Source organism: Pezoporus occidentalis, unplaced genomic scaffold (genome assembly GCF_034315485.1).
Source record: "Pezoporus occidentalis ecotype Australia unplaced genomic scaffold, CSIRO_AGI_Poc_V1 ctg264, whole genome shotgun sequence".
In the NCBI taxonomy this organism is placed as follows: Eukaryota; Metazoa; Chordata; class Aves; order Psittaciformes; family Psittacidae; genus Pezoporus; species Pezoporus occidentalis.
Window position 1 is genome coordinate 42,821 of NW_026914545.1, and position 23,716 is coordinate 66,536.

A 23,716-nucleotide genomic window follows, 5' to 3' on the forward strand; every position below is an offset into this window, starting at 1 on the left:
CCAAGGCTGTGTACAAATCTTATCTACAAGAAAATCTTTAATATCATCCTGGTTTTCCAAGCTACTGGCTCTACCATAAAGGCAATGGGGTGTGAGTTAGAAAATGTTACAGCTTTATTAACAGAAAGGTCCAAGACAAATCTTAGAAGGTCCCCACGACTGCAAGAACTTACAGGAGGCTGAAACCCCATTTCTTTCTAAACTTTATGATAACTTCATTCGACCAGGGGGACTGGCTGCCACCACTGAAAAAGCAGTATTTTGCTGTTTTCTGACCTTAGTGATGTCCATGTAATCTCTGAGTCCTTTAGTCAGGCACCAGTATCTCAACACGTTGAGAGCATAGAGGGTGGCCTTGGTGGTGTTAGGGTTCACAGCTGGTACTCAGGTATTTGAGGTCATCATCAAAATTAAACACAGGAATCTTGCTGAGCTTAGTTGAATGCACTTAGAAAACAAACCAAAATGGGGATGAAATAGCTTGTCCTACTGACATGCTGCCATTCCTGGCTATGAGAAACTTGGTGTTTTGCACAAAATGTGAGGAATATAAGGAAGATGAAACACAGCTCTTCGCTGATGATTTCCCACGACTTTGTGCACTGAAAATTCAGATGCAGCAGGAGGAGCACCAACACAAAAACACCCTAATGTCTCCACAAGGCTAAAAATGTACTGCCACACATGGCACAAAATGTAGGGCCAGCCATAGAGAAGGAGTAACACATATGTTTTACCTTGCTGCAGAAACAGTGGGTGGGTGACAAAGGCAAAGGTTTTTCCTTTGTGAGCCAACTCAGGAGCAAGGGAAATATTTGTCCTATACCTATATGACCTGACTCTGAGATGCCAGGGTGACACACCACCACTGATGTCTGCTGCACCCGATGCAAGCTGCTCTGGCAGTGCTAACCAAGTAGGATTTTCCACTCATACCCACCTCTACTCCCTGTTAGGCACAACAGAATCAGGCTCTGTTGCTTCAATGGACCAAAGGCAGGTGCATCTTGATGGATACCATGAGTTAAGTGGACATGCAGCATGCATTTCTTAAAAGGAGAGCCTCAGCCCCACAGGCAGTCACTGAAAGTAGAAGATTGATGGAGAACCTTTTTATAGATGTTCAGACACTTAATATTCTTTATGAAAGAGTAATACATTTTTATGATGCCACTATAATTTTATTATATCCACTATAAGTCTACTTACAGCGCTGCAGCTAATGGATTCAGCAGCCCAATGCATGTTAGCTGTAAAATAGTGCATGGATGTTCAGAACAACCTTTCACAGCTGAGTTAGTGATCCCCACGATGACCATCTCACTTCTGCGGGAAAAGGGAAAAGGTGGTACTCTCCTGGGAGATACTGGATTTCTCCTCCTAACCTTCCGTTCCGCAGTCCTAGCGGACTGTTACTGCAGCCCCAGAGGTGTAACTCTGCACACTAGGAAGAGGTGATTTAAAAAGAGGTTTTTATTATTGCAGCTTTTGCTGTTAATATAGTATATAAAAGGTAAAGGGATTGCATAAACCTGACTGAAGAACCCACTGCAAGCAAAACAAGCTCACACTGCTGGCTCACCCAAGGACTTCTTCTGGGAGCACCAAGAGCACTTTGGGAAAGAGCCTACTAAAACGAAGAGCCTAACCATACAGTGTTAGTTGCCTTGAAAGACATAACAGCACCAGCCTCACTTAAGTTCTCATACTGGGATTAATCCTACAGGTCTTAATTCTGACAGGCCTTGGTGTGAAAATTATGGTGGCTATTTCTTGAATCACAGGATCACTTGGACGATCTATTGAACCACAAGAAAAGACGGACTAAGATGGATTGTGGCCTTCCAAGTCAAGGTTTATCATGCACTAGGAAATTGAGTTATAGTTCCTGGATTCTCCAAATTCCAGGTTTTCAAAACAGGCATCTGGTTTGAGCTGACCTCTGATAGTTGACAGTGCAAACAGTAACAGCATTTTATCAGTGCTACTGCAGCCCTGAACTGGGACAGTGAGTCAAGTGCTGCATCAGAACAGGATCCACAGACAGCTGTCCAGGGATGCTTCACACCTTATGCATGGTGATTGCCACTAAAGACTGTATTGCTTCTTCCTTTTCTTCTCACTAGGTACTTTGCCCTCAGAAACTACGAAAATTGGCATGAGTTGCTCTAAAAGAAAGTGTAGCCAGGTAAGAAAGTGAGGGCGACTGTGAGCAGTACATTGTGACAGTTTTAATACTTGCAGCAAAGGAGTTTTAGCGTAACAAGATAAAAATGAAATGAAACGATGGCAGGCATTTATCAGCTACCATCTGTAAGGGTGTTGTATCATCAGAAGGCTGGAACAAGAACTATCCAATTTTCCACTCCTGCAGGAAACAGATAATCCTTGCTTTTTCTTTTATTTTTTTATGTTTAAATCAGCATAATGAAGATTTGCTTTCTTTAGTCCATGAGAAAGCAGTTTAACCCTTTCATTCTCAGGCAATGTGAACTTGTCCTGAAGAAGGCTGGGATCTTGCTTGAAAAGCACACCAGCGCACAGGCTCTGTTTAAAGATGAGGGCACGCCCATGCTGCCTTCCTCCTTGACTTCAGTGGCTGCAAATGAAACCACAAGTCTCTTGGCCTGACATCACTTGTCAGCAGCCAGACGATGCTCTAGGAATCTTAAATTGTTTCAGAACACCTCGTGGAGTGCTCGATGGAGGTGCTGGGACATTGCCAGAGACACTTACAAAACCTACACCCTTGCCAGGCGTTCCCACTTGGACCAGTCAGACGGAATTTGTAAAAGCATTAAGCAGCCAGGAACACACACCCCATATCCAGAAGGGCCTTGCTGGTGCTCCAGGTTATAATCACATCAACAGTTGCATGTTCTGGATCAAGTCCCATAAGACAGCCTTTTTATGTGTGGAGCTCACAAGCTGCTTGTGAAAGCACACAAGTCCTGACTCAGAACTGCTGTAGTAACTGAGAGTAACTTACAAACGTAGAGGAGATCTTGCACCTAAGTTGTAAGGCCCTGTTCCCTCACCTCTAACATGTCTTTTGCCTCCCTCTTCCTGGAGGTCACTTGGGGGCTTATTTTCAAACAACACTTCAGGGAATTCAGGCTAGGTGTTAGAATGAACAGCACTTGAACAGCACAGTAATAATGATGGTTCCTTCGAAAAAAGTCATCTTCGTTTTCAGTTCACCTGGCGGCACACTGCAAAGTCACACACAGAAAGGCCATCTGCACAGGCACAGCCCCTCTTGCCAAACTTCTGTCACTGAGGTGATACATCATACAGGAAAAAAACACATTTGTCATTGCTTGCCAAAACGTGCACACACCCTACATCAATGCAGACAACTGTGCATGCAGCTCTGATGGTTTGCAGGTGCTCCACACCAGACCTTTTAAGTTGAAATGCACATGGTAAATGTCTATAGGCATATGCTACCCTGCTGTTGCACTCTGTGTGTGTTTGGAGAGGGAAGAAGGGGAACATTGCCAGATGAGCTAGTAAGATGCCATAAAACCTCACAAGATCTCAGGCTGGTTATATCTCTGCATTCTTCCCCTAAAGCAAAGGCCACTCCTCACACAGCACTCGCTGTTGTTCACACTGCAAATGAGCAGTCACTGCCTCAGTGGCACTCCATTAGAAAAGTTGGGGGTTGTATTCATCTTCCCTCTATGCAAAATACTAATCTCCCCACCAATCTACCCTAAACAAAGAAATGAAGACCTCTGCCATATCTGGAGGTTCCTAAGATCCACACATTCCACTCATCTTTAACTGGCCTTTACTGATTTCTGTGCTAGCCCATGTGTGATAATGCTGACATTAATACAGGCTCATGGCACATACCACTGTTGTTTGGAAAGAGGAGGCTTTTAGATGCTGTTTGGAGCCACCAAGGTGGCATGCAGGCACCAGGTGTCTGGCTCAGCACCACCATGGCCTGTTTCCTGTCTGCTGAGCAGTTTGATGGCCACATTTTACCACTGTGTAACCAGTCCCTCTTCCAGAAGGGGCTCCAGTCCCAGGAGCCTAAATGACACAGACTACATGGAGAGGCACCCCCCATGAGCAGATGGCATTGCAGAAGTATCTGTCTTTACAGGACAGACAATGCTTGTCTGCTCAACAGTTTCCTCAGGGAACCCTCTGCACACGAGAACATCTGGCTGTGCTGCACCTCCAAAAGGTTTCTGAGCATCCCTCACCAAGACACACAGAAATGTCCTTCCAAACGCTGATGAATGGCATCATCTTGTATTACCAGGTCAATGGCTCCATGGCTAGCAGCATCCTATCTCCTCAACACTCAATGCCTCGGCTTACCTTTCCTTTGGTGTACATTTGAAGCAGTTCTTCTCTCCAGTCCTGTTCTGTTTGGCATTTTGCATGGGACAAGAATAACTAAACATATTGTACTTGCAAGCACACAAGGAGCTCTGAGGTGAATAATCTACGTGAAGGATTTTGCCTTCAAGCTCTTCCAGGTGTTGTTTCCTCACATTTTTCAGGAGACACTAAGAATGCTCATGTGCTGCCAGTCTTGTATGGGCATTCTTTTACTGGTACCTCTGGAAATTTGGCCCTTGGAACAAAGTGTCCATATAAAAATGGACATAGCCATCTTATACATAGCCATCTTAATTTTTTTTTAATCTTAGACATAGCCATCTTTTTTTTTAAAATCTTATACATAGCCATCTTATTTTTTTTAAATTATTCAATTAAAATTATTAAATGCTATCAGTAGTGAAGGTCATAACATAGTAAGCCATTATGCTACACTACAAAGAAATCTTATTGATCTTTCCAGGGATAGGTGCCAGTTTCCACTTGTCTTCGGTGTACATTGCAAAGCAAATTACCAGTGAGTTAGAGACCCCACTTTGCCATCCCCAAAACCTATCTGAAGAGTCAATGTGTCACAATGTCTCCAAGCCCAAGCAACTTCCTCAGTGTTCAGCTGTAGTCGGCATCAGTTAGGAAGCTCTATACAGTTTGCAAGGTTATCCCGGGTAAGTACTCTGGATTGCCTGAGCCTGAGCTGTTTGCCTAGCTACCCAGAAGGCCTGAACCCTCCAAGACTGCACACAACATGTGTATGCTGCTGCTGGTCATACCTGGCTATGAGAGAAGGAGGAGAGGACATGCAGCCATTCCACAGGCTGTGCAGCATGCTGGTTCTTAAAGCAGCAATCTGGGTAAAATCATTGTACAAAGGGAAAAGTGAAAGCAGTTCAGTCACCAGAAATCTAACAATTTGCTTAGCTGAACTTGCATTAGCCATTAAACACCACAAGCCTACTCCCTTTTAGAGCAAATAAAAGAACATTAATTTCAACCCATGTGAAGACAGCTTTATCCAAGATACAGAATTTAATCCAACAAGTTTACTTTGCATTTGCAACAGACAGCAAAAGCACTGGTATCCCCTGGCCATCACCTGCCCATATCTCACTTCTCTGTCCTTTCATCCAAAGGCTGCCGTTTTTAATTTTCACTTGACACTGGGACCATGGCAGGACCTTTCATGTGATGCCTTTTATGTGCTGTTGTGTCACAGCACACAGTCCCAACACTAGCACCAAGCAGCAAGAAGGGGATTTATTTACTGGAATTTGCCAGGTGATGGAAATGCAGTCCCAGAATACCTGGTGAAAATCATGGTCCTCTGTGTACCTCACCCATGAGGTTTAGAGTTCACATAGCTCTTACTGTCCTGCACTGATGTCCTAATACCAACACAAATACATTGCTGGTCCCTAGATGGTAGCTCCCCAAGGGATTTGGCTTTTTCCTTTTTCTCTTGTGTTCCTTTGGCAGAGACACTCTGACGTTCTCCAACACAGTTATCATGTCATGAACACAGCTCAGCGGAATTGCGTTGGGGCTCTCAATGGATTTTTTCCATTCCAGATGTTTCATTTTCATAATATAGAGGCTTTATTAGCTTTAGTTTTCTGTGTTTTTTTTTAATTTTAAAACCTCTTGAATGGAGAGAAGTCAGACTTGACAAGCAACTGTCTTAAAAGATGCATATCCTTGGAGGCACATTTACTTTTATTCTAGATGAACCTTAAAACAGAACTATGTGAAGAGCAGACCATAGTGCTGAAATTCTAAGTGCAAAATAAATAATTTCAAGCCAAACTGTTCCTTGGAATTGATGTAACCAGATAAGGTTCAGGAAAATTACTTTAATCCAAAAAGGCTCTCAAGATGTAGGCTTTCAGTTCTACCTAGGTGAGATTAAATGACTACATGGTTCAAGTCAAGCTTGCTTCTAAGTACATTCCTGAGCAGGGAAGGACTTATTTAAGCAATTGCTTAAATGTTTTCGTGAAACAGAGCCCCAGAAGTTAAAGAGGGTATGACAGCAACTATTACTTGCCTATTTGTACTCTGCTAATTGAAATGCATCACAGCTCCATGGGAACTTCTCAGATAATGCTGACACTGAAAAGCGAGAGAGAGCTGTGGTTTTTTGTATACAATATGCTTCAAATTGCCAAGTAAATTGTTTTCACTTGATTAAAGAAAGCAGTCAACTTTGCAGAAAACAGTTTATTAAATACACAAGACTTGGTTGTTACACCTAATTACAGACAAAATACCGTGAATAAAGCATGCACCTATCACAGACATCGATGATTACCTATCTCAATTATTTTAAAATGGCCTTTAATTCTGTAAGCTTAAGGCTGTACCAATACATATCTTATAAAATGAAAATTAAAGGTCACACTACAATAGTAGCAAACATTGTACGGACAGTGAAATCAGTCTGTAACACAGCAGAACCAGATTTCTCAGAGAAATAAACAAGGGAATAAAAATGGAGCTGAAGTGCTAGAAAGATCAGGACATCTGAAATCTGCAGATCAGTAAAAGTCAATGTCATACTCCAATTAGCATACAACCGAATCATTCTTTTCAAAGCCTAATTATCTGACAACTGAGAAAGGGATGAAACTCAGACACCTTTAAAAAAACCAAAAACCCAACAAAAAAAACCTCTGGTTGTACCATCTTCTTATTGAGGGCACTTTTGTACTATGAAAGTACACTAAAGGAGCATTTTTCAAGGAGGCATCTTACTGAAGTGTGGCAGACAGCAGTACAACATGCCCTTGTTTATTCTAATTAAAGAAGAGTGGTGTGTCTTGCAGTAAGGAAAAAACCCTCAACAACCCAACATAACAAAAACATAGTTCTCAACTGGTACAGGTGACAGACAACTTTGTTGACTTCTTCACCTGGGAAGAACTTCACCCTGTATGAAATTTGTTTCTTAAAAAGACACCTCAGAAATAGCAACATGGCATCCACACAGGTCAAAACCAATCCAGCTGGTGAGTAAAAAGATAACCAACCCTGGAAACCCATCTGGGGATCTGGGGCTTAGAGTAGGTTATGAAATCTTTCCTAATTTACAACAGCAAAGCCTTTTTGCTTGTTTTTCTCACGTCTCTGTGCAACTTTGGAAAGAAAGTAATTCAAGGACAATGGGGTTGAATGAGGTCTGAAAATGGACTATAGTTGACAATTTTGCTCACATTTTCAGAAAAAGATCCAGTGATCTCTCCCTTCCTGTCAGATATTCCAAATTTGCAGAGCTTAATGCATTAAAAAGCATTAGAATATTACTTCTCACTAATGCAGGGGCAAAAGATCTGTGTAAGGATGTGTCCTACATGCGGGAAACTACATTTTGAGTGGAAGATGTGTGGCACTGCTTATGCCAGGATCTCTGCCTTAAACTGCTGATTACAGCTGAGGCTTGCAAAGGGTCTAAAAAAGGCTAAGTAAGTCCCCAAATTCCACTGGGTTTTGGAGAGCTTTCAGCACCACAGCCCAAGATACAGTATTTCTAAAACAAAACAAAAATAAAAAGAAAGCTTGTCCTGCGATATAATGTACCTCACACAAAACACAATGACAAGGGCAATTACAGGACTGACAAGTACACTAAAGGCGTCACAGTAATTGGAAGGTGGTATCTAAATCGGCCAGTTTGTATCTTGAAACCAGTGAACCACAGTGAAAAGCAAACAAAAGCTACTGAAGCCACAGGCAGCAAGCTAAATCCTGATGTCAAGTCTACACCTATAAAACCGTAACAGCATTTCCAGAGTGCAAACTGCTAAATAAAGGATACTGGTTCCTTTCTTGATTTAAATCTAAGCTGAAGATAATGCAGCTCTATCTAGATTCACAGTGGAAGAGAAGAAGATGGGGTAAAAAAACAGGTGCTGTACTGCAAGAATATGATTTTTTTCCTTTCTTTTAAGTTGGACCAACACATAAAATAAGCTATGAAGACTAATTGGTAAGACAATTAGTGGAACTGGTGGGACCATGGAGCCTCAGATCTAGCTATAAATGGAAGAAATACATAAAATAAGACCATGTACCACTGCTTATTTACATATTCAACATATTTAATGTCAGACAAGCAAAACAATGGAGAAAACTGGTCTCAGCTGGCATCTGCTCTGGCAAAACAAGCCTGAAGAAGCTACCAGTTTTTAATGGACAGTAAAAGGGCCTAGCATTTCTCAAGAGAACCCCATTCCCTCCAAGAGATGGGAGCAGAGATCACTCTAGACCAGTACCTGTAAGGATGAATATAATGCACTCTTATTTTCCCAATCATACAGTTTTTCTGGTGACTTGGTATTCTTATTTGAAAAGCCTTTTCAAGATATGTAACAGGCTTTCAGCTCTCAGTAAAGATGTAAAACTGATGGTTAGCTTTTTCTCTTTTCCACACAAAATATTAAAGACCAGCCTAGATTCACTGGACGATGCCTGGTGGCTGGGAAATGAACTACACAGATGAACATCTCGCATTTCCCTCCTGCCTGTTTCTGTTGTATGATTACAGTGTGGTACAATTTCAGCCTGTCAAAATCTCATCAAAATGAAAATGAATGTGTATGCATGTGCCTGTTTGCTATACTGCCAGATTCTAAGCAGAGGGTGCAACAGGAACTGAAAATGCAATGTCAGAATTTTGATAAACAAGGCTTGTCTGCCATGAAAGCAGTTGGAAAGAACAAGACCAAAAATCTTGGGCTTGAATTTCATCCAAGTCTCATTTGGCAGCAACGTGTGGCTTCTTTGGAGGCGGAACAGGGAATGGAATCCACCACTTGACCAGGCTGACACTTGTTTACAAGGGCAGGCTAACAAGTATTAAGAGAGCTAACAATTTCTGATGGTAATCAGAGGGTTGATTGCATTAAATGGCATTTTAGCATGCTCTGCAATGACTTGGGCAGCCCTGGCTAATCACTAGATCCCTTACCAACAAGAACATTTGGGTACTGCGTGTTCCCTCAATTCACAGTTGGCAGACTTCTGCTGCAGGAGGCGTAGTTGGGGAAGATGGCTTCTTTTCACCCCTATTAAAGGTTTTTTACCCAAATGACAATTAATAAGAAGACACTTTAAAGAAAGATTGAGAGTTCAAGATTTTTTTTTTCCTTTTTTTTCTTTTTTTTTTTTTAGTTTTCAAGCTGGTAAGTGATCATCTGCGCAGAACAAGATATTAGAAGTTTGGCACCTCCTGTCTACCACAACATATTGATTCCTTCTACAGAAGGCACTAAATACTGGCTTAAAAGAGGAAATGAACAGCAGAATGCAGAGTATTACCATGACACACAAAATACACTCTAACTGGCACAGCTTCATAGTACAGTTTTCATTTACCTACAATGGCGGTGATTATAGCAGCAATGGTTAGCATTTTTACAAGTACCACAGAAACACACAAACATCAGAACATCTTGAAAACGTGCAAAAGTTCAACAGCAACATCACTGAATCACACAATGCATAGAATTATCATTATTAATATTATTACTGTCATTTTATTTGGCAAGACAGTGAATCTTTTTATTATAAAACAAAATAAAAGCATTAACAAAAATCTACTTTTTTACAAACTGGTCTTAAAAAAGTTGAGTTGCCATTAAAGTCAGTGACTGGAAGTTAGCCTTAGCAAGAGGTTTAACTCTGAGAATGAATTGGTCACTTAAGAGAATTCACAGTTTTAGATGGAAATTTGGTTCTGTTAAAGCAAAATACATTTTTCAACCATTTTTTGGGGGAAGAAACACTGGTAATGAATTTACAAAATGGGAGAAAATACATTCATGTTAAAAGATTAGAAAGATTAAACATTGCATGCAAGGAGAGATAGAAGTCTTACTTTAGCTGTTTCTCCCTAGCGTTGCTCACTATGAGACCAAGGGTTGTCATAGCAAAAAATGCTTTTCAAAGGCAGAGTTAAAGCCAGCAGATAATTAAAACAAATGGAAAAGATTTTCTAATTCCAGTGTAAAACAAGGTAAGATATTAAAGGATAAGGATTATGCTTGCCTTCTTTAGAAAAAGAAGACAAAAACTGCCATTATGATTGCTGGGCTTTTCCACTGCCTTTCCACTGCCTTCATAATACTTAGATAGTCTGCCACTTCTTTTACTTCCAGTCTTGAATATTTGGTCTTCCCTAACAGGTCTCAATATGACCCTGAGGTAGATGGGTCACACTGACAAAAACAAGCACTACAACACAACTATGTCCAAGCAATGTCCGTCCCTGCACAATTCAGACCCATTTGTTCCAAAGGGGATAGTCATGTGCTTACAGCTTAGCAGGTTCACAGCCCGAGCTGTGTGGAAGCAGGCAGTACAGCCATGCACTTCCCACAATGCTCTGCAGAACTGGCACCAAATCCTCTCCAGCAGCAGCACCACCCAGCTAGCAGGCAAAGCCATAAACAGGTGCAAAATCAGTTTCTCACCACTTTTTCCCCTGACATCTTTCTAACCCCATTAAGAGGTTTCATGTCACATTTTGTCTGTGCAGCATTGAATGCTCTGGGTATTTCTGCACCTGCATTTCACATCCATGCACCCAGCCTTGTGCAGAAGAACCCGGTCTGGCAAGACACTTACAGACAAAGCTCTCATGGAAGGCAAAGCTTGCAAGATCTCAACTACAAGAACCATGCAGAAAACAAAGTTCCCACAAAGTGATTTACACTGCAGTCATCATTCTCTGCACCTTCAGCCTCAGAGCCATTACAAGATTTGTCTTCATAGAATCACAGAATGATTTGTGTTGACCTTAAAGATCATCTGGTTCCAAACCCCTTGCTATGAGTCTTCCTTCACAGAAGTTATCAAGATCAGTTTGAAGCCAGTTACTATTGCCTCGCCTTAGCTACATGCATTCTAATGCAAAGTATAGATACTGCTGAAGATATAGAGGCTGAAGTGTGTCTCCTGCTTTAGCTTGTTTTCAGGCTGGAAATGTGACAAAGGCTAAAAGTATTAATGCGTGATAGTAGAAGAAAAGGAGGAATTCTGTCAGAGACCGTGTAGGGTAAACCAGACTTAAGGCTACATGCGATTCAGGCTAGTAGAGACACGCTATAATTGTAAGGAGGGCAGTCTTGGCAAGATGATTACAGCCTTCAGAAAGTAGATCAATTTGGAATGTTAGAAAGTTGGTTTTGATTACAAAAATAACAGCTGAACTGGCAAAGATAGTATCTGTAAAATTAATTTTAAGAGTTTAGTTTTCTAGCATAATACAGTATAATTGTCCAAAACTGAATTCTTTTTCCCTCACTTCGCTGTTTCATTGCGTTTTTTTTGATATGTTGGACTGTATAAAACAGTAGTAACCAAAAAACTGCAAAGGCAGATTCCCAAAGTATTGTGAAATAGCTTAACAGTTCTCCTCATTCCCATGAAACACTATCCCACTGCATTTCAATGATAGCATCTACTTCACCAATTTCTATAAACACTGTGAATGAAACCTCTATTAACTACAAAAGGTCAAATTGAAATTTGAAAAGGTACTGCTTTTTTCAGAATCTAGTGACTGCTGCATAATGAATGCTGACTACAAGAATAAAAGATCATGCAAAAGCATCCTGACCCCTTTGAAACAATAATTCCAATTCCAGTGCACAGACAACTCATTTAATGGCATTTGTATAGCAAAACAAATAGAATTTTGTCTGTATTATCAACTAACAATTCAGTGAGAGAACAGAGGAAATAAATTCCTTGCTTGAGACAGAGACTCTGCAGACTATGTTAAAACCCATCAGTTCATGTAACAAGCAAATTTTGTGCCAAAGCAATTTCTTCTCCCAACAGATCAGGAAGTAAAGCTCTAGACCTCACCACTGCTTTGAACTTGTTCCAGTGAATGGCTAGTGTTAAACTGTTCAACAAGCTCACAGGTGTCTCTAAGCTGTGGACTTTATCTTTCCATTATTACTGCTGTAAATGCCTCCCTGCTGCTCTCAGGAAGGGTCAAGGTGCTGGAAGACAGCTTCAGTAGAGCTCCATAGAGCCTCAGACAGAGAGTGGGGAGGGATGGGCTGGCACGTGATTCGCATAAGTGGAGCTGGAAGCAGTGCGACCATGCAACTTGGTGGGTGGCTTGGAGAAACCCAACTTGTCCCCAGAAGGGCCACTCCATCACCAGCTGAAGTTATGCTGTTGTGGAAGAGGTGGAGTTGTGATGTCCCTGGTGGCACCTGGCTTTCCAAAACCCTTGAGGAGATAGAGTGTAGACTCATGTGTCCATCATATGGTGTCCACGGGAAAAGTATCATCATTTAGTTGTGCTTAGGGCCTTCCCTCTTTCTTGGCTTTCAGATGCGTGGCTGATAGAGTTGTCCTTCACAAGGTATCCCCAGGGTCTCATTTTTTGGAGAGAGCTATAGTGACACTCAAGCTGGCTCTGCAGAAAGCGAACGGATGTGCCAGGAAACACCATCTGATGCAGTACTGTCCCCAGCCATCAAGGCACATCTCAGCACATGGAGACCATCACCAGAAAGTACGGTTCAATTTCCTTGGCTAGGAATATATCCATACTTTATGCCTTCTCTCCACACTCCTCCTCAGCACTGAGAGTGCAGATTCAGTACACACATGAACGCACAGAAAGAAAATACATCTTCTTTCTTAAGAACAAGGACAGCAAAGCAATCATCCCTTCACACTAATGTTTAGCAAAGTACATTTGTTAAGAAATGCAGACCCACTTCCCACCACATTTCATAGTGAACAGCTGAGTTCTCTACTCTAACCCAGAGGCATGAACTGGCTCATTTCAGGCAAATCAAATGACATTTCTGTGTCCTGTAAGTTCTTCTCCTTCCCACACATTAACACTGCCTCTGGGAGTTCAGGGAGTCAGGGGGGTCATGACGTCCTGTTGGTCTCACCACTTGAGATGAACTGATTTCCATGATGGAGTGAGCCCAAAAGTTATGTACTGCTGAGGACCAGTCATCTCAGTCCTATTTTAAGAATGTCAGTGGAAGACCAAACAGTGCACAGATGTGGGCCTGATACTCTACACAAGAGTGAATTTCATCTAATTTCACTATTTGGAAGCTTTCGCAAAAGGAGTAGAAGAGAACAGAGAGGGAGAGTGCTTTCAGAAGGAAAGATGTGAGCCTCCAAAGTGCTCACATGCAGTATCCCACAAACCCCGTGTTCCCAACACGAGGTGGTCCGCCCTGAGCACGTTATCCCCAAAGCACAAGGTCACTTGATAGGAAGGGAGGGAGCTCTCAGCCAAGAGCCACCCTGCACAAAGTGGTCCCCTTGCCCCATGGTGCAGACACCAGGAGAGGGAAATACTAGAGGTTCAGGGACAGTGAGGACAGGGATATTGGGGATGGGGAAGACCAGTCAATCACAGTCACTTGCAGCTTATTGTCAGAAGGAATGATCAACCCATGCACACATGTGCTCATCAGGTCAGTCAATGCACTTATGGGATGTACTCACACAGGGTGACAAGAAAGGGGAAGTATGAGGGAGGAAACCTAGTGCAACAGGAATCTCAGTTTACTTTAAGGCTGTTTCAGTCCTTGGGGCAGCCCAGGCTCTAGAGTGACAGAACACCTGCTCTTAGACTCACAGAATCGTTAGGTTGGAAAAAAACCTGTATGATCATTGAGTCCAACCAATAACCTAATGGTGCCAATTCGTGATCCCCATCATCCACCCCACATTGCTTGCACAAACAGCAGAACAAGATCCGGTCACAAACATCTGTTGCTTGCATCTCATTCTCTTCACAGCTTTCTAAGAGGGCAACTATGCTGTAGACTGAATACCAGTTAACAGCATCTTCTAAAAAAAAAAAATCTACAAAAAACAGTTTGAAAAAGTTGATATTCTTCATGAAGAAGAATGTTCAACAGGGACACTGTTAGATTGTCCTGTATGTCCTATATGATGTATATATGTCAATAGCCTGGATGCTGCTAACACAGAATTATTGCACTATGCAAATGACCAAGGTATGTGCTGTTATTTTAGATATCCCTTGTAATTTAGTTTACAATGTAGTTCACGACAGTATTTCATTCTCCTGCACTTAAAAATACATTTAGTTGCATAAATATATATTTGAACAGGCAGTTTGCAACAGCCAGATATCAGAGACTTCAGTTCCAACTACCTGCATGAATACATGCGCACTGTGGAAACCCACAATATCATGCATGAGTGACTAACACAATACAGCTGAAGCTGTCCAAGTGCCCACAGCTCTGCCCAGCTAAATGTGCTATCACGTGAACAGATCCAAGTGCATGTACTATGCAAACTGCATCCAGATCCATCCAGTGACATCCACGTATTATCCCCGTGTCTGACTCGGTTTGGTGTCATGAGAAGGCCACGTGGGAAAGCCAGCTCTTACATTGGTGCAGACTGTGTGCAGGCCTGTGCTTTGGCACGCTGCCTCTTTTTTAAGTTCAAGGCCAAATTTTGTTCTTGGTAGCACTGAACCAATTTCCCAAAAGCTGGTAAATGGTTCTGGAGGCAACCAATTCATCTGCAAATGATTCAGAAGGGTCTCAATCTGCCTTACCTTTTTGATGGGTTAAAAGGCTGGAGTAGCTGAACCAGGCTAATGACTCTGCCATACTGTCTCTTCTCTGCTAAGCAGAAATGCAGCAGAAGAAGTTGAAATGTGAGAAAAAGTAAGTTGAAACTCGCTGAAGAGGTGTAACACCAGATCAAAGAAAAGTGAGTGGCAAGTCAAAAGGAAGGGAAAAACAAAGGAGAAAAGTGGAGCCATTTTGGAGCCAGCTACCCTCATCTTGCAGACATCACAGCCCTACTATGGAGCAAAAATTCAGCTTTCACATCAGAGCACAGTATAGTCAGGAGCACAGGCAGACACCTGCAGTGCTGCACTGTAAGCCACCTTACCTAACCACCAGCTTATGGACTGTGATAGATGGGAACAGTATGGTGTTTTGCCAGCCACCCTTTTGACTTCATGGGAAAAGGTTTTCCATGTCAAGAGCCATGGTAGAAGACCCTGATCCTTTGCTGTAGGTAGAGAGGAAAGCTTGCAAGATTTGTCAGCACTAGTCCTTGGCCACACTGCCATGTCCCTCCCGTGCAGTGAAGGGGCATACCACCACGGTGAGCTTGCAGCTTGCTGGTGGAGCAGGTCTGACACCCTCAGCTGGAGTACTCGGAGAGAGCTACTGAGTTCTCACCTGTGAGCTGTGCTGCAGAAACTGGGATATCTACTCTCCTGACAGCATGAGGCAAAACCATGAGAGTGATCTGAATCAGAAGTCTCCCCCTCAGTGGGTTAACAACCATCCCAGGGCCTTAATACAAATGGTAATTCACTGAGTTGTGGTCACTCAATTCCTTCCAACTGTCCACAAATTAAGACCTTTGAAGCTAATGAATTTATTTTTGGACTATGATACTACTTGGGTATCATATTTTGGCCATATGTGTTTAACTACTTCAACAAGTATTTGGGGCTGCCCCATCAGGCAGATTTGCCAGGCAATCTGTCATCAGCACCAGCTGGATGTTACTGGAAGCTGGAGTTACTAGAGATGTCACAAAGCAGAACAAAACAATCCCTATAAAATGGGGGCTGTCACAGTAAGCTCACATTCTCCGCAGCTTATCACCCAACCAAACAAGAAAAAGTTGCTTATGTGCCTTGCTAAGCTATCACAGAAATGCCTCACCTACGGTGTGGGCAGTACGTTAGCGTGTACCATCCTAAAACTGTGGTAAACAACAACTCAAGACAGTATGTGGAGTCACAAAGTCATGGGAAATGCTTTTGACCTCCCAGCTCAAAACCCAGGAGTGCTTGTCTTCCCTTCTTCTGGGTCACTGTGAGCATTTTTGGCTCCTACCAATGGAGCCAACGTCTATGTTGGGGCTGAATTACAGCAATAATGTGAAGCAGCACTTCACAGACCTGCTTGCAGCATGGCACACCTGCAGTGAGTGATACACCTCTTCAGAGACAAGACGAATTGAGGAATTACCACACTAACTACCCCTCACACAATAGCCCACTCTGAAGCAACACACCTATGGCATACCTGCAGAAGATGTGAACCATGGACAGGCTCTGAACCTGGTAATAGCGTGAGAAACTATCTGGTTATAAGGTCTAGTTTCCAGTCTTGTGGGGCTTGCAAAGAGATACAAGACAGCCATGCCTTGCCATGGCTACTTTTCCCTACAAGCTCAAGGCAGCTTTTCCCAGCAAAGAGGGACGGCTGGGCAGGGTGGAGAGGTGGAAAGCAGACATCTGCTGCTTGACAAAGGCCAGCTGATGTCCAGCATCATGTTGCACACAGGAAAGGCAAGGTAGGAAAGTAGGTCGGGTCGTGCAATAGCTGCCACTGCGAAGTACCAACAGGGGGGGAACAGAGACCAGATATTTTTCTAGAGGCTGGCTCCATGGTTGAGATGGAGCTGCTTCACCTGGCACCTCTGGGGAGCTCCTTGGCATGGGATCCTCTGCACTCCAGCACATACCAAGAGCAGCTGTGTGAGTCCTCCATGGGAAACAGCAAAGAAAGCCCACAAAGATCAGCACCAGCCTTGCAAAACTATTTTTAACTGTACTGCATTAAAACTATATCTGCCATGAAAAGGCAGTGCCTTATAAACAGCAATGAGATGGATGGCCTCACCTGGAAGCTGAGCAGCCGTCTTGCTGAGTGCATCTGAAGTCTTTTTGTGCTTCCTTCTCCTTCACCTACATGTCAGATTTGCCATGGCCCTGAAAACCAAGGACACATCTTCCACTCACTTCAGCAGTGTCATGATTTGGTCTCAAGCCCAAAACAAAGTCACAAAAGCATCACTCTGCACTATGAATGACTGCCTGTGCCCACCTACCCACTGCCTAGCCCTGAGATACAGTGGCCAGTAACTCAGAGGCTGTAGATTTGGTGTTTACACTACTGTGTCACACAAGGTACTGGGACAGCCAGCACACAGGAAACCCAGACTTTGTACTAGCTTTACTATGTGTGGAACACATAGATCTCAGCCAGGCTTTGTCATATGAAGGAAGCTGCAGGGAAGACAGATGTTTATTATAGTGGAAATCTCTGCTCTTAAGACCTTCCAGTGACAGATCTGCTACCTACCCCATCCCAAAAAACAGACCTTCAGTAAGGCTTAAATGAGGTGCCGGTCACCTCCCTTGCACACAGGAATATTTCATCCTAACAACACAGAAAACAGGTCTTAAATGGTACCAGGAGAGTTATTTTTCATTGTCTGCTACCTTTGTTTCACCTTTTCTTTGGAAATAGTGATGATTCAAGTCACTGCACAGTTGAAGATCTAAAGAATATGAAAGACAAGCAGGAATGTAAAGGAATAAAGACAAACAAGCATAAAGAAACACAGCAGGTAAAGAAATAAAAAAAAAACCTTGGTAACCTTTAGATCTAACACCTATGGAAAGCTGAGTCTTTCACTGACTTCAGTGGTCATTAGATCACTCCAGCTGATTTGTCTAAAGCCTCGTCAGGGCTCTAGGATATCCTAGTGGAATATAAACTAAGCTGAATTACTTGAGAAGTACCATACATAATCTTAAAGGTCAAAAATTACAATTGTTCACTGAAATACTGAATTTTTAGCATTTTCTCCATACTTGGAGAATACAAATACATTGCAAAGTCAAATGCTGGAACAGTAGCACTCACTATTTCAAACCTTTAGGGACCAAATTCTGCCTTCAGATTCACATGCGCATTTTCCACGGTCTACAATGGAAAGAGATTATGTGTAGCTGACTTAAAATTGTTTTCCAGCACATAAACTATCCAGATTTTTCATTTTCAGTGGTAAATATGAAATTATCATTACACTTTCTATGCTATTTTTGTAGGCTTCAGATGCTGGCTTAAGAAGTATTTAATGCTTTTTTTTCTGTATAGTTTGGTATAAGATTGTGGATTTTTCTGCACTGTTGCATTCCCTAGAATATAAAAGAGTGCTGCTATAAGTCATTAAATTTTACATTATGTATACACACAGTGACAAAGTACTAACAACCCATGCTCAAACAGTTAAAATTATGTGTATGACAATGGTTTTGCCATTATACTCCTGCATATCATTGAAAACAATACTTTCTAGTCTAAAGACCAGCAACGTTTTGATCACAGAAAATCATCAACAAAAACAAAAGTTAAAAATAGCCTTTAGCTGACTTCAGGCTTTTTTTCCCATCTAGCATAAATAAGCCTCAGGAAAGAAAACAAAAACCAGACAAAAATGTAAATGGTTTCATGGACTTACATGGATGTATCTCTTATTTCTTGGTCTTGCTGATCAAGAATAAGCCAGCAGGTAAGAAGCAGCAGCCAGTGGTAAGTTTGTCTCCTCCACTCTGGGAGGTCATGTTAAAATAAGAAGTTCAAAAAATGCTTTAAAATAGAATTGCTATGTAAGCCTCTCTGGGGTTTTACAGTCACTGATGTGTGCATGTTAAAAATGGCATTTTCAGTCTATCTTATGTTGCCTGAGAACCATTTTGTCCTTTTAAAATCTGTATTTATATTATAACCCATAAGTACCTTTCATTTTTGTATTAACACTATAAATACTATGTTAGTAATACTAAACTATTTCTATTGGCTTATTTGTAAAAAGAAAAATATATTATATTTATATATTTTTATAAAGTGAATTAACACTGGAGAGAGGGCTATGAGGGAATAGTGTACAATCACAGTTGATGTGTATTATTGGGCACAAACGCAATGCTTGAAACAAAAAAGAAAAGAAAGAAGTGTTAGGGTGATGTCCCTCTTTCAAGCTGTGTCAGAGGAGGAGTCATAGGATGCTGACACTATGAAGTTGCCAGTATTGGAGTGGCTTGCCATGGACTGGGCAGCCTGCTGGCTCAGGTTATTGCAGATCAGCACCAGCTGGTTGCTCTGTGCTTCTGAGAGGGTGCTACAGCTCTGGTAGACGCTGAAGTTGGTCTTCCGGCCAGGGATGTTGCCTTTCTCACACATTGTCTTTACCATCTTGGCAAGCTTGTTTTTCCCCAGGGCTTGGCAGTTGTACCAGTGAAGCGCAGCCAAGTTGACGACGGGTTTGATGGACAGGTAAAATGGCGCGTCCTCATAGCGCATGGCTGGAGGCCGCCTCTGGGCGTACTCCTTGTAGTCTTGCACAGGGCAGGTCTGTGGGGAGTGCTGGGTGGCGTACACCCGGGAGTCCGTCCCACTCCTCTTGCTCTTGGCATTGACATCTCCATTGTCTGGCCCCATCCACTCCAGGTATTCCAACCCAGTCTCTGTCACCCGCAGCCGGATGTCTCCCCACTTCAGGGTAGACCCATGGAAACCTGTGCAGTGTCCAAACGCCTTAGTGTTGTTTAGCCAGACAAGGTTCAGCAGCCCTTCTGGATTGTATCGGCTCAATAAGCCTCTTTTGCGCAGGATAAGCTCATCAGCAAAGGTGAGCTTCATGGATTTGTGTGGCTTGTTTCCTTTCCCCTTACATCTCAACTCTATCTGCTTTTGCTTTAGAGCTTCCTGGGACCTCTTGAACTCTTTATCCCTTGTAATACTGTATCCATACCTGTGCTCTTTGAGGTACCGCTCCAGTCCACACTGGTAGTTGGCCAGGCTGTTTGGCTCATATTCAGAACCATCCTTTTGTCTGGCGTCCACAAAGAAGGAAGCAAGGTAGGCATCAAGCTCTTTGCAGGGAATGACGTAGATCTCCCGTGTCTCAGAGGGGTACTTGGAGATAAGAAACTCTCGGAAATTGCGGAGAGCCGTCTGTGTGCTGCGAATAGTCTTCTCATTCTGCTCCCTGCTGAGCTCAGCCGCCCTCTCATCCTGGTCTGGAAGAGGGAAAAGGGGAAAGACAAAAGAAAGTAGAAGCAGTGAGTTTGTGCAATGTGATTTTCTCCAAAACAGACTTCCTTAAAAAAGAATGGAAAAAAAATAAATCAATTCCACAAAGAACACTGGAAAACATCATTACATACCTGTCACGTGACTCAAAAAGTCAGTTTCACAAATGTCCTAGAGCATGGCCTAAAACCAAAGTTTTGTGCATGGAGATTTGTGGAAAATAATGGGATTAGAGGCAATCTGATTTTAGAACAAATGCACGTTTTTTCTGTGGATCCCAATGCTGTGCACAAGGCCCAATCCAAATTATAAACACAATCTGAACTGCTTCATTTGTGAAACCAGAGGTTGTAGTGGTTATACTTTTTTCTACAAAAAATAATTAAAGCATCATATTTATGACAGTAAAAACTATCTTTAATCAGACACATTTTTGAAGATCTAAATAAATATAGACAAAAATGTACAGTAAAAAATAATGCAGCACATTCTAACAAAGGAGTTGGCAGGTAATACTACAGAGGAATGTGTAAGTTACAAATGTACAAATATAGTTAGTATGTTCACATCAGGAGATATGGAAGGAAAACATTGATTACACAGCTGACCCTCAATGGCAGAAGTACAATTGTGACCAAGTTTTTTCATTTTGCAGTAAAATCTGGAAACAGAAAATTTGTATGGCTCTATGAGGCTACACTCAAAGATCCTTACAATCAGTGACATATCAAAACACAATATATGGGTGCTACCACTACAATGGTTGTTACTGACAGCTGATTTTTGGGCTAATCATAAGCATAAAAAGGAAAAGCTTTTTACATGTAAGTGATGTGCGTGCTTAAAGACTGTTTTCTTGGCACATGCAAACTATCTGTACTAGGATGCAGCTTACAAGCACACAGGTGGAACTGTCATGAATGTGACAAACCTTAATGGTCTTAGCAAATGCAAAGAAGGAAAAATTAATTGTTTTGACTATTCTCTGTAATTGTGAATGGAACGTTCTTTCTTCTCTTTCCACTTAATATGCAGAAGAGGGAAAAAATGCAAGTTTTTTTTGGTTCTGTTTCATTGCAAACCCCACACATTTTGGTGTCCTGTCAGCACCGCCACAGGCACACTTGCCAGGTGTTTTATACCCAATATGCCCACTACAAAGAAGTATGAGACCAGATAAAGCTCCCACTGCCTCTCTGTCAGTCATGCCAAGCTCATGTCAGGCCACATAGCACACCCATGCTTTGCAGCAGTGCTAAGATGCTCATTGCTCGTGCTCACGCTGTCCTGCAAGCCTACAAACAGGGGATACAGCAGAAAAGGAAGGTGGCTCTGAAGGAAGGCCCTGCAGGCCCTTCTCTAACCCACCTGCAATGCTTCAGGAGGTGCAGAAACATCAGTGCTCAGCTGGGCAGTTTTCCCTTCTACTCATCTACAGAGCAATGAGTTCATCCCATCGCCTCCATACCACAGATTTGGACAGAAGCAGAGGGAGTAATTTGTCCTAGGATTTGCCAAAAATAGGCCAGTAATACCACCCAGGACCAGGTCCTGTGTCTTCACTGTGAGGCATCTACTGCATCCACAGCACTTAGTGAAACCTACTGAGGGGGGGTCCTCAAATCCTCTGCAAAGCACAGATAAGTGGGGGGCTGAGATGAGACCTTTGGAGGCTTCTGCAGCCATCAAAAATGCTGCCACAGAGCACTGAGGTTTGGTGAAACTGTGCTCACAGGGAAGAAGAAAAGGTTACCAGCCTGTTTCTGAAACTAGTTTTAATATTGATGACAGTATCAAAGAGCTCCTAGCAGCCTACAGTGATGTCTCATGCTTTAGGCAATATTTAGGATAGATCCTTTTATTATGGCTAGATGCAGGCTGGAAATAAAGAGACAATGCTGTTTGAAACTCCAAAATAAACATTTACTCTGGTACCTTGCTCACTGCACCCACTACCACTGATTACAACACTGCGTAAGTAATCAGTGCTTTGACTGACAGCCCACATTTTAAGCACTGTTTCAATATAAACAGCACATATAATGCCTCTGTTTTATACATGTCATCAATCACTACTACTTAGAGGACAGCCTGTCACAACACAGCAGTGACACCCAGTCATTCATTTATGTTACGGCATTTTCCTTAATCTGCAAAGGAAATTGCCATATCTGCAGCTAACAGTTATAAAACTCATGCTGAATTAAAGATCCCCTGAAGTTGCATGAGTGAAATAGTACCCCAGAAAGACTGCATTGCTGCAGCGCTGTGGTGTGTTACTCCTCAAGGCAGGCGGGAGATGTTAAAGAGAATGGGTCAGCTTCTCATCCAGCCACATCAGGAGAGCTATGTCAATTTTAACTGAATCCTGCCCACAGTGGTAATGGATTATTTTCTTTCCTTTGGGACTGCTCAAGTATCAGGGGTATCTCATAGCATGGGATGAATGCAGGGAGGCAGTGAGACCCAACAGGCAGAGTCTGAAACAGACAACAAAGTTACCAGACGTCAGCTAAGCCACTGTCATCATCTGAATATGCTCTTCACCCACAGCAAAAGCAGACAGTGCAGCTGAGTGTTAACTAAGACAGCTCTTTATAACCTAGGATAGCTGAGGGAGGAGACATAAATCTTCATGTCATTAAAGTCTTTTTTTTTTATCTAACTAAGGAAATTTCATAGTGCTGAAAGAAACCATATAATCCATCTCCAGCTGCCGTGAAGACACAAATTGAATCCAGGTACACTTTTAATACTGCCAAACTTTGTGTCTTCTGCTAATTTCATAATCTAATTCTCTATTACTATGGTGGTTGACACTGATCAGCACCTGAGCACATCCCACCCACTTGCCCACTCCCCACCCCAGAGGAATGGGGAAGAGAACAGGAAGAGCAAGACAGAAAACCTGCGAGTGAAGACAAAAACTGTTTAATAGCTGAAGTAAAGAAGAAGAAACACAACCAACAAGTAATGCAAAGGCAGTCACTCACCACCTCCCACAAGTAGACCAATGCCCAGACAGTCTCTAAGCAATGCCCACTACCCTCTACAAAACCCTCGCTTCAGTTTTTATGGCTGAGCATGATGTTGTAGGGCAGGGAATATCCCCGTGTTAGTCTGGGTCCGCTGCCCCCTCCCAGCCTCTTGCCTACCTTAGACTTGGCTGCCAGCCAGCCAGACTGGGAGAAAGAGGCCTTGTGACTGTTAAAGTCCAGCTCAACAACCAAAACACTGGTGTGCCATTAACGCTGTTTTAGTCACAAATCCAAAACACATCAGGGTATGGGGCAGCTAGGGAGCAAGTTAACTCCATTCCAGCCATACCCAGTACTATTAGACCATTTGAATCACTAATGGTACAGTGCCTAAGATCAGGCACACCTTGCATCTATTCTATACAACAGGACGAGGTGGCCACAAAAATTATTCTCTGGATGCAGCCTGAAAATGGTTCTTGTCAAATATGT

The 23,716-nt window shown here is 42.5% G+C and overlaps 1 protein-coding gene across 2 annotated transcripts in view; it reads right to left on the minus strand.

The window, feature by feature from the left end:
- Positions 1-275: 275 nt before the first annotated feature.
- Positions 276-23,716, minus strand: part of KIAA1958 (KIAA1958 ortholog) — a 75,351-nt gene continuing 51,910 nt past the window's right edge. Inside the window, exons 3-4 of one of the 2 annotated variants that reach the window (XR_009965910.1) lie at positions 18,673-20,233; positions 276-447 (exon numbers count right to left, since the gene is read on the minus strand). Coding sequence is in view for 1 of the 2 variants with exons in the window: in XM_062624272.1 (XP_062480256.1) it covers positions 19,188-20,233 (1,046 nt within the window). In the remaining variant the exon portion in view is untranslated. Of the gene's footprint in view, positions 448-16,058; positions 20,234-23,716 lie in introns of those variants that run through there. The other variant, XM_062624272.1, reaches the window with a different exon arrangement.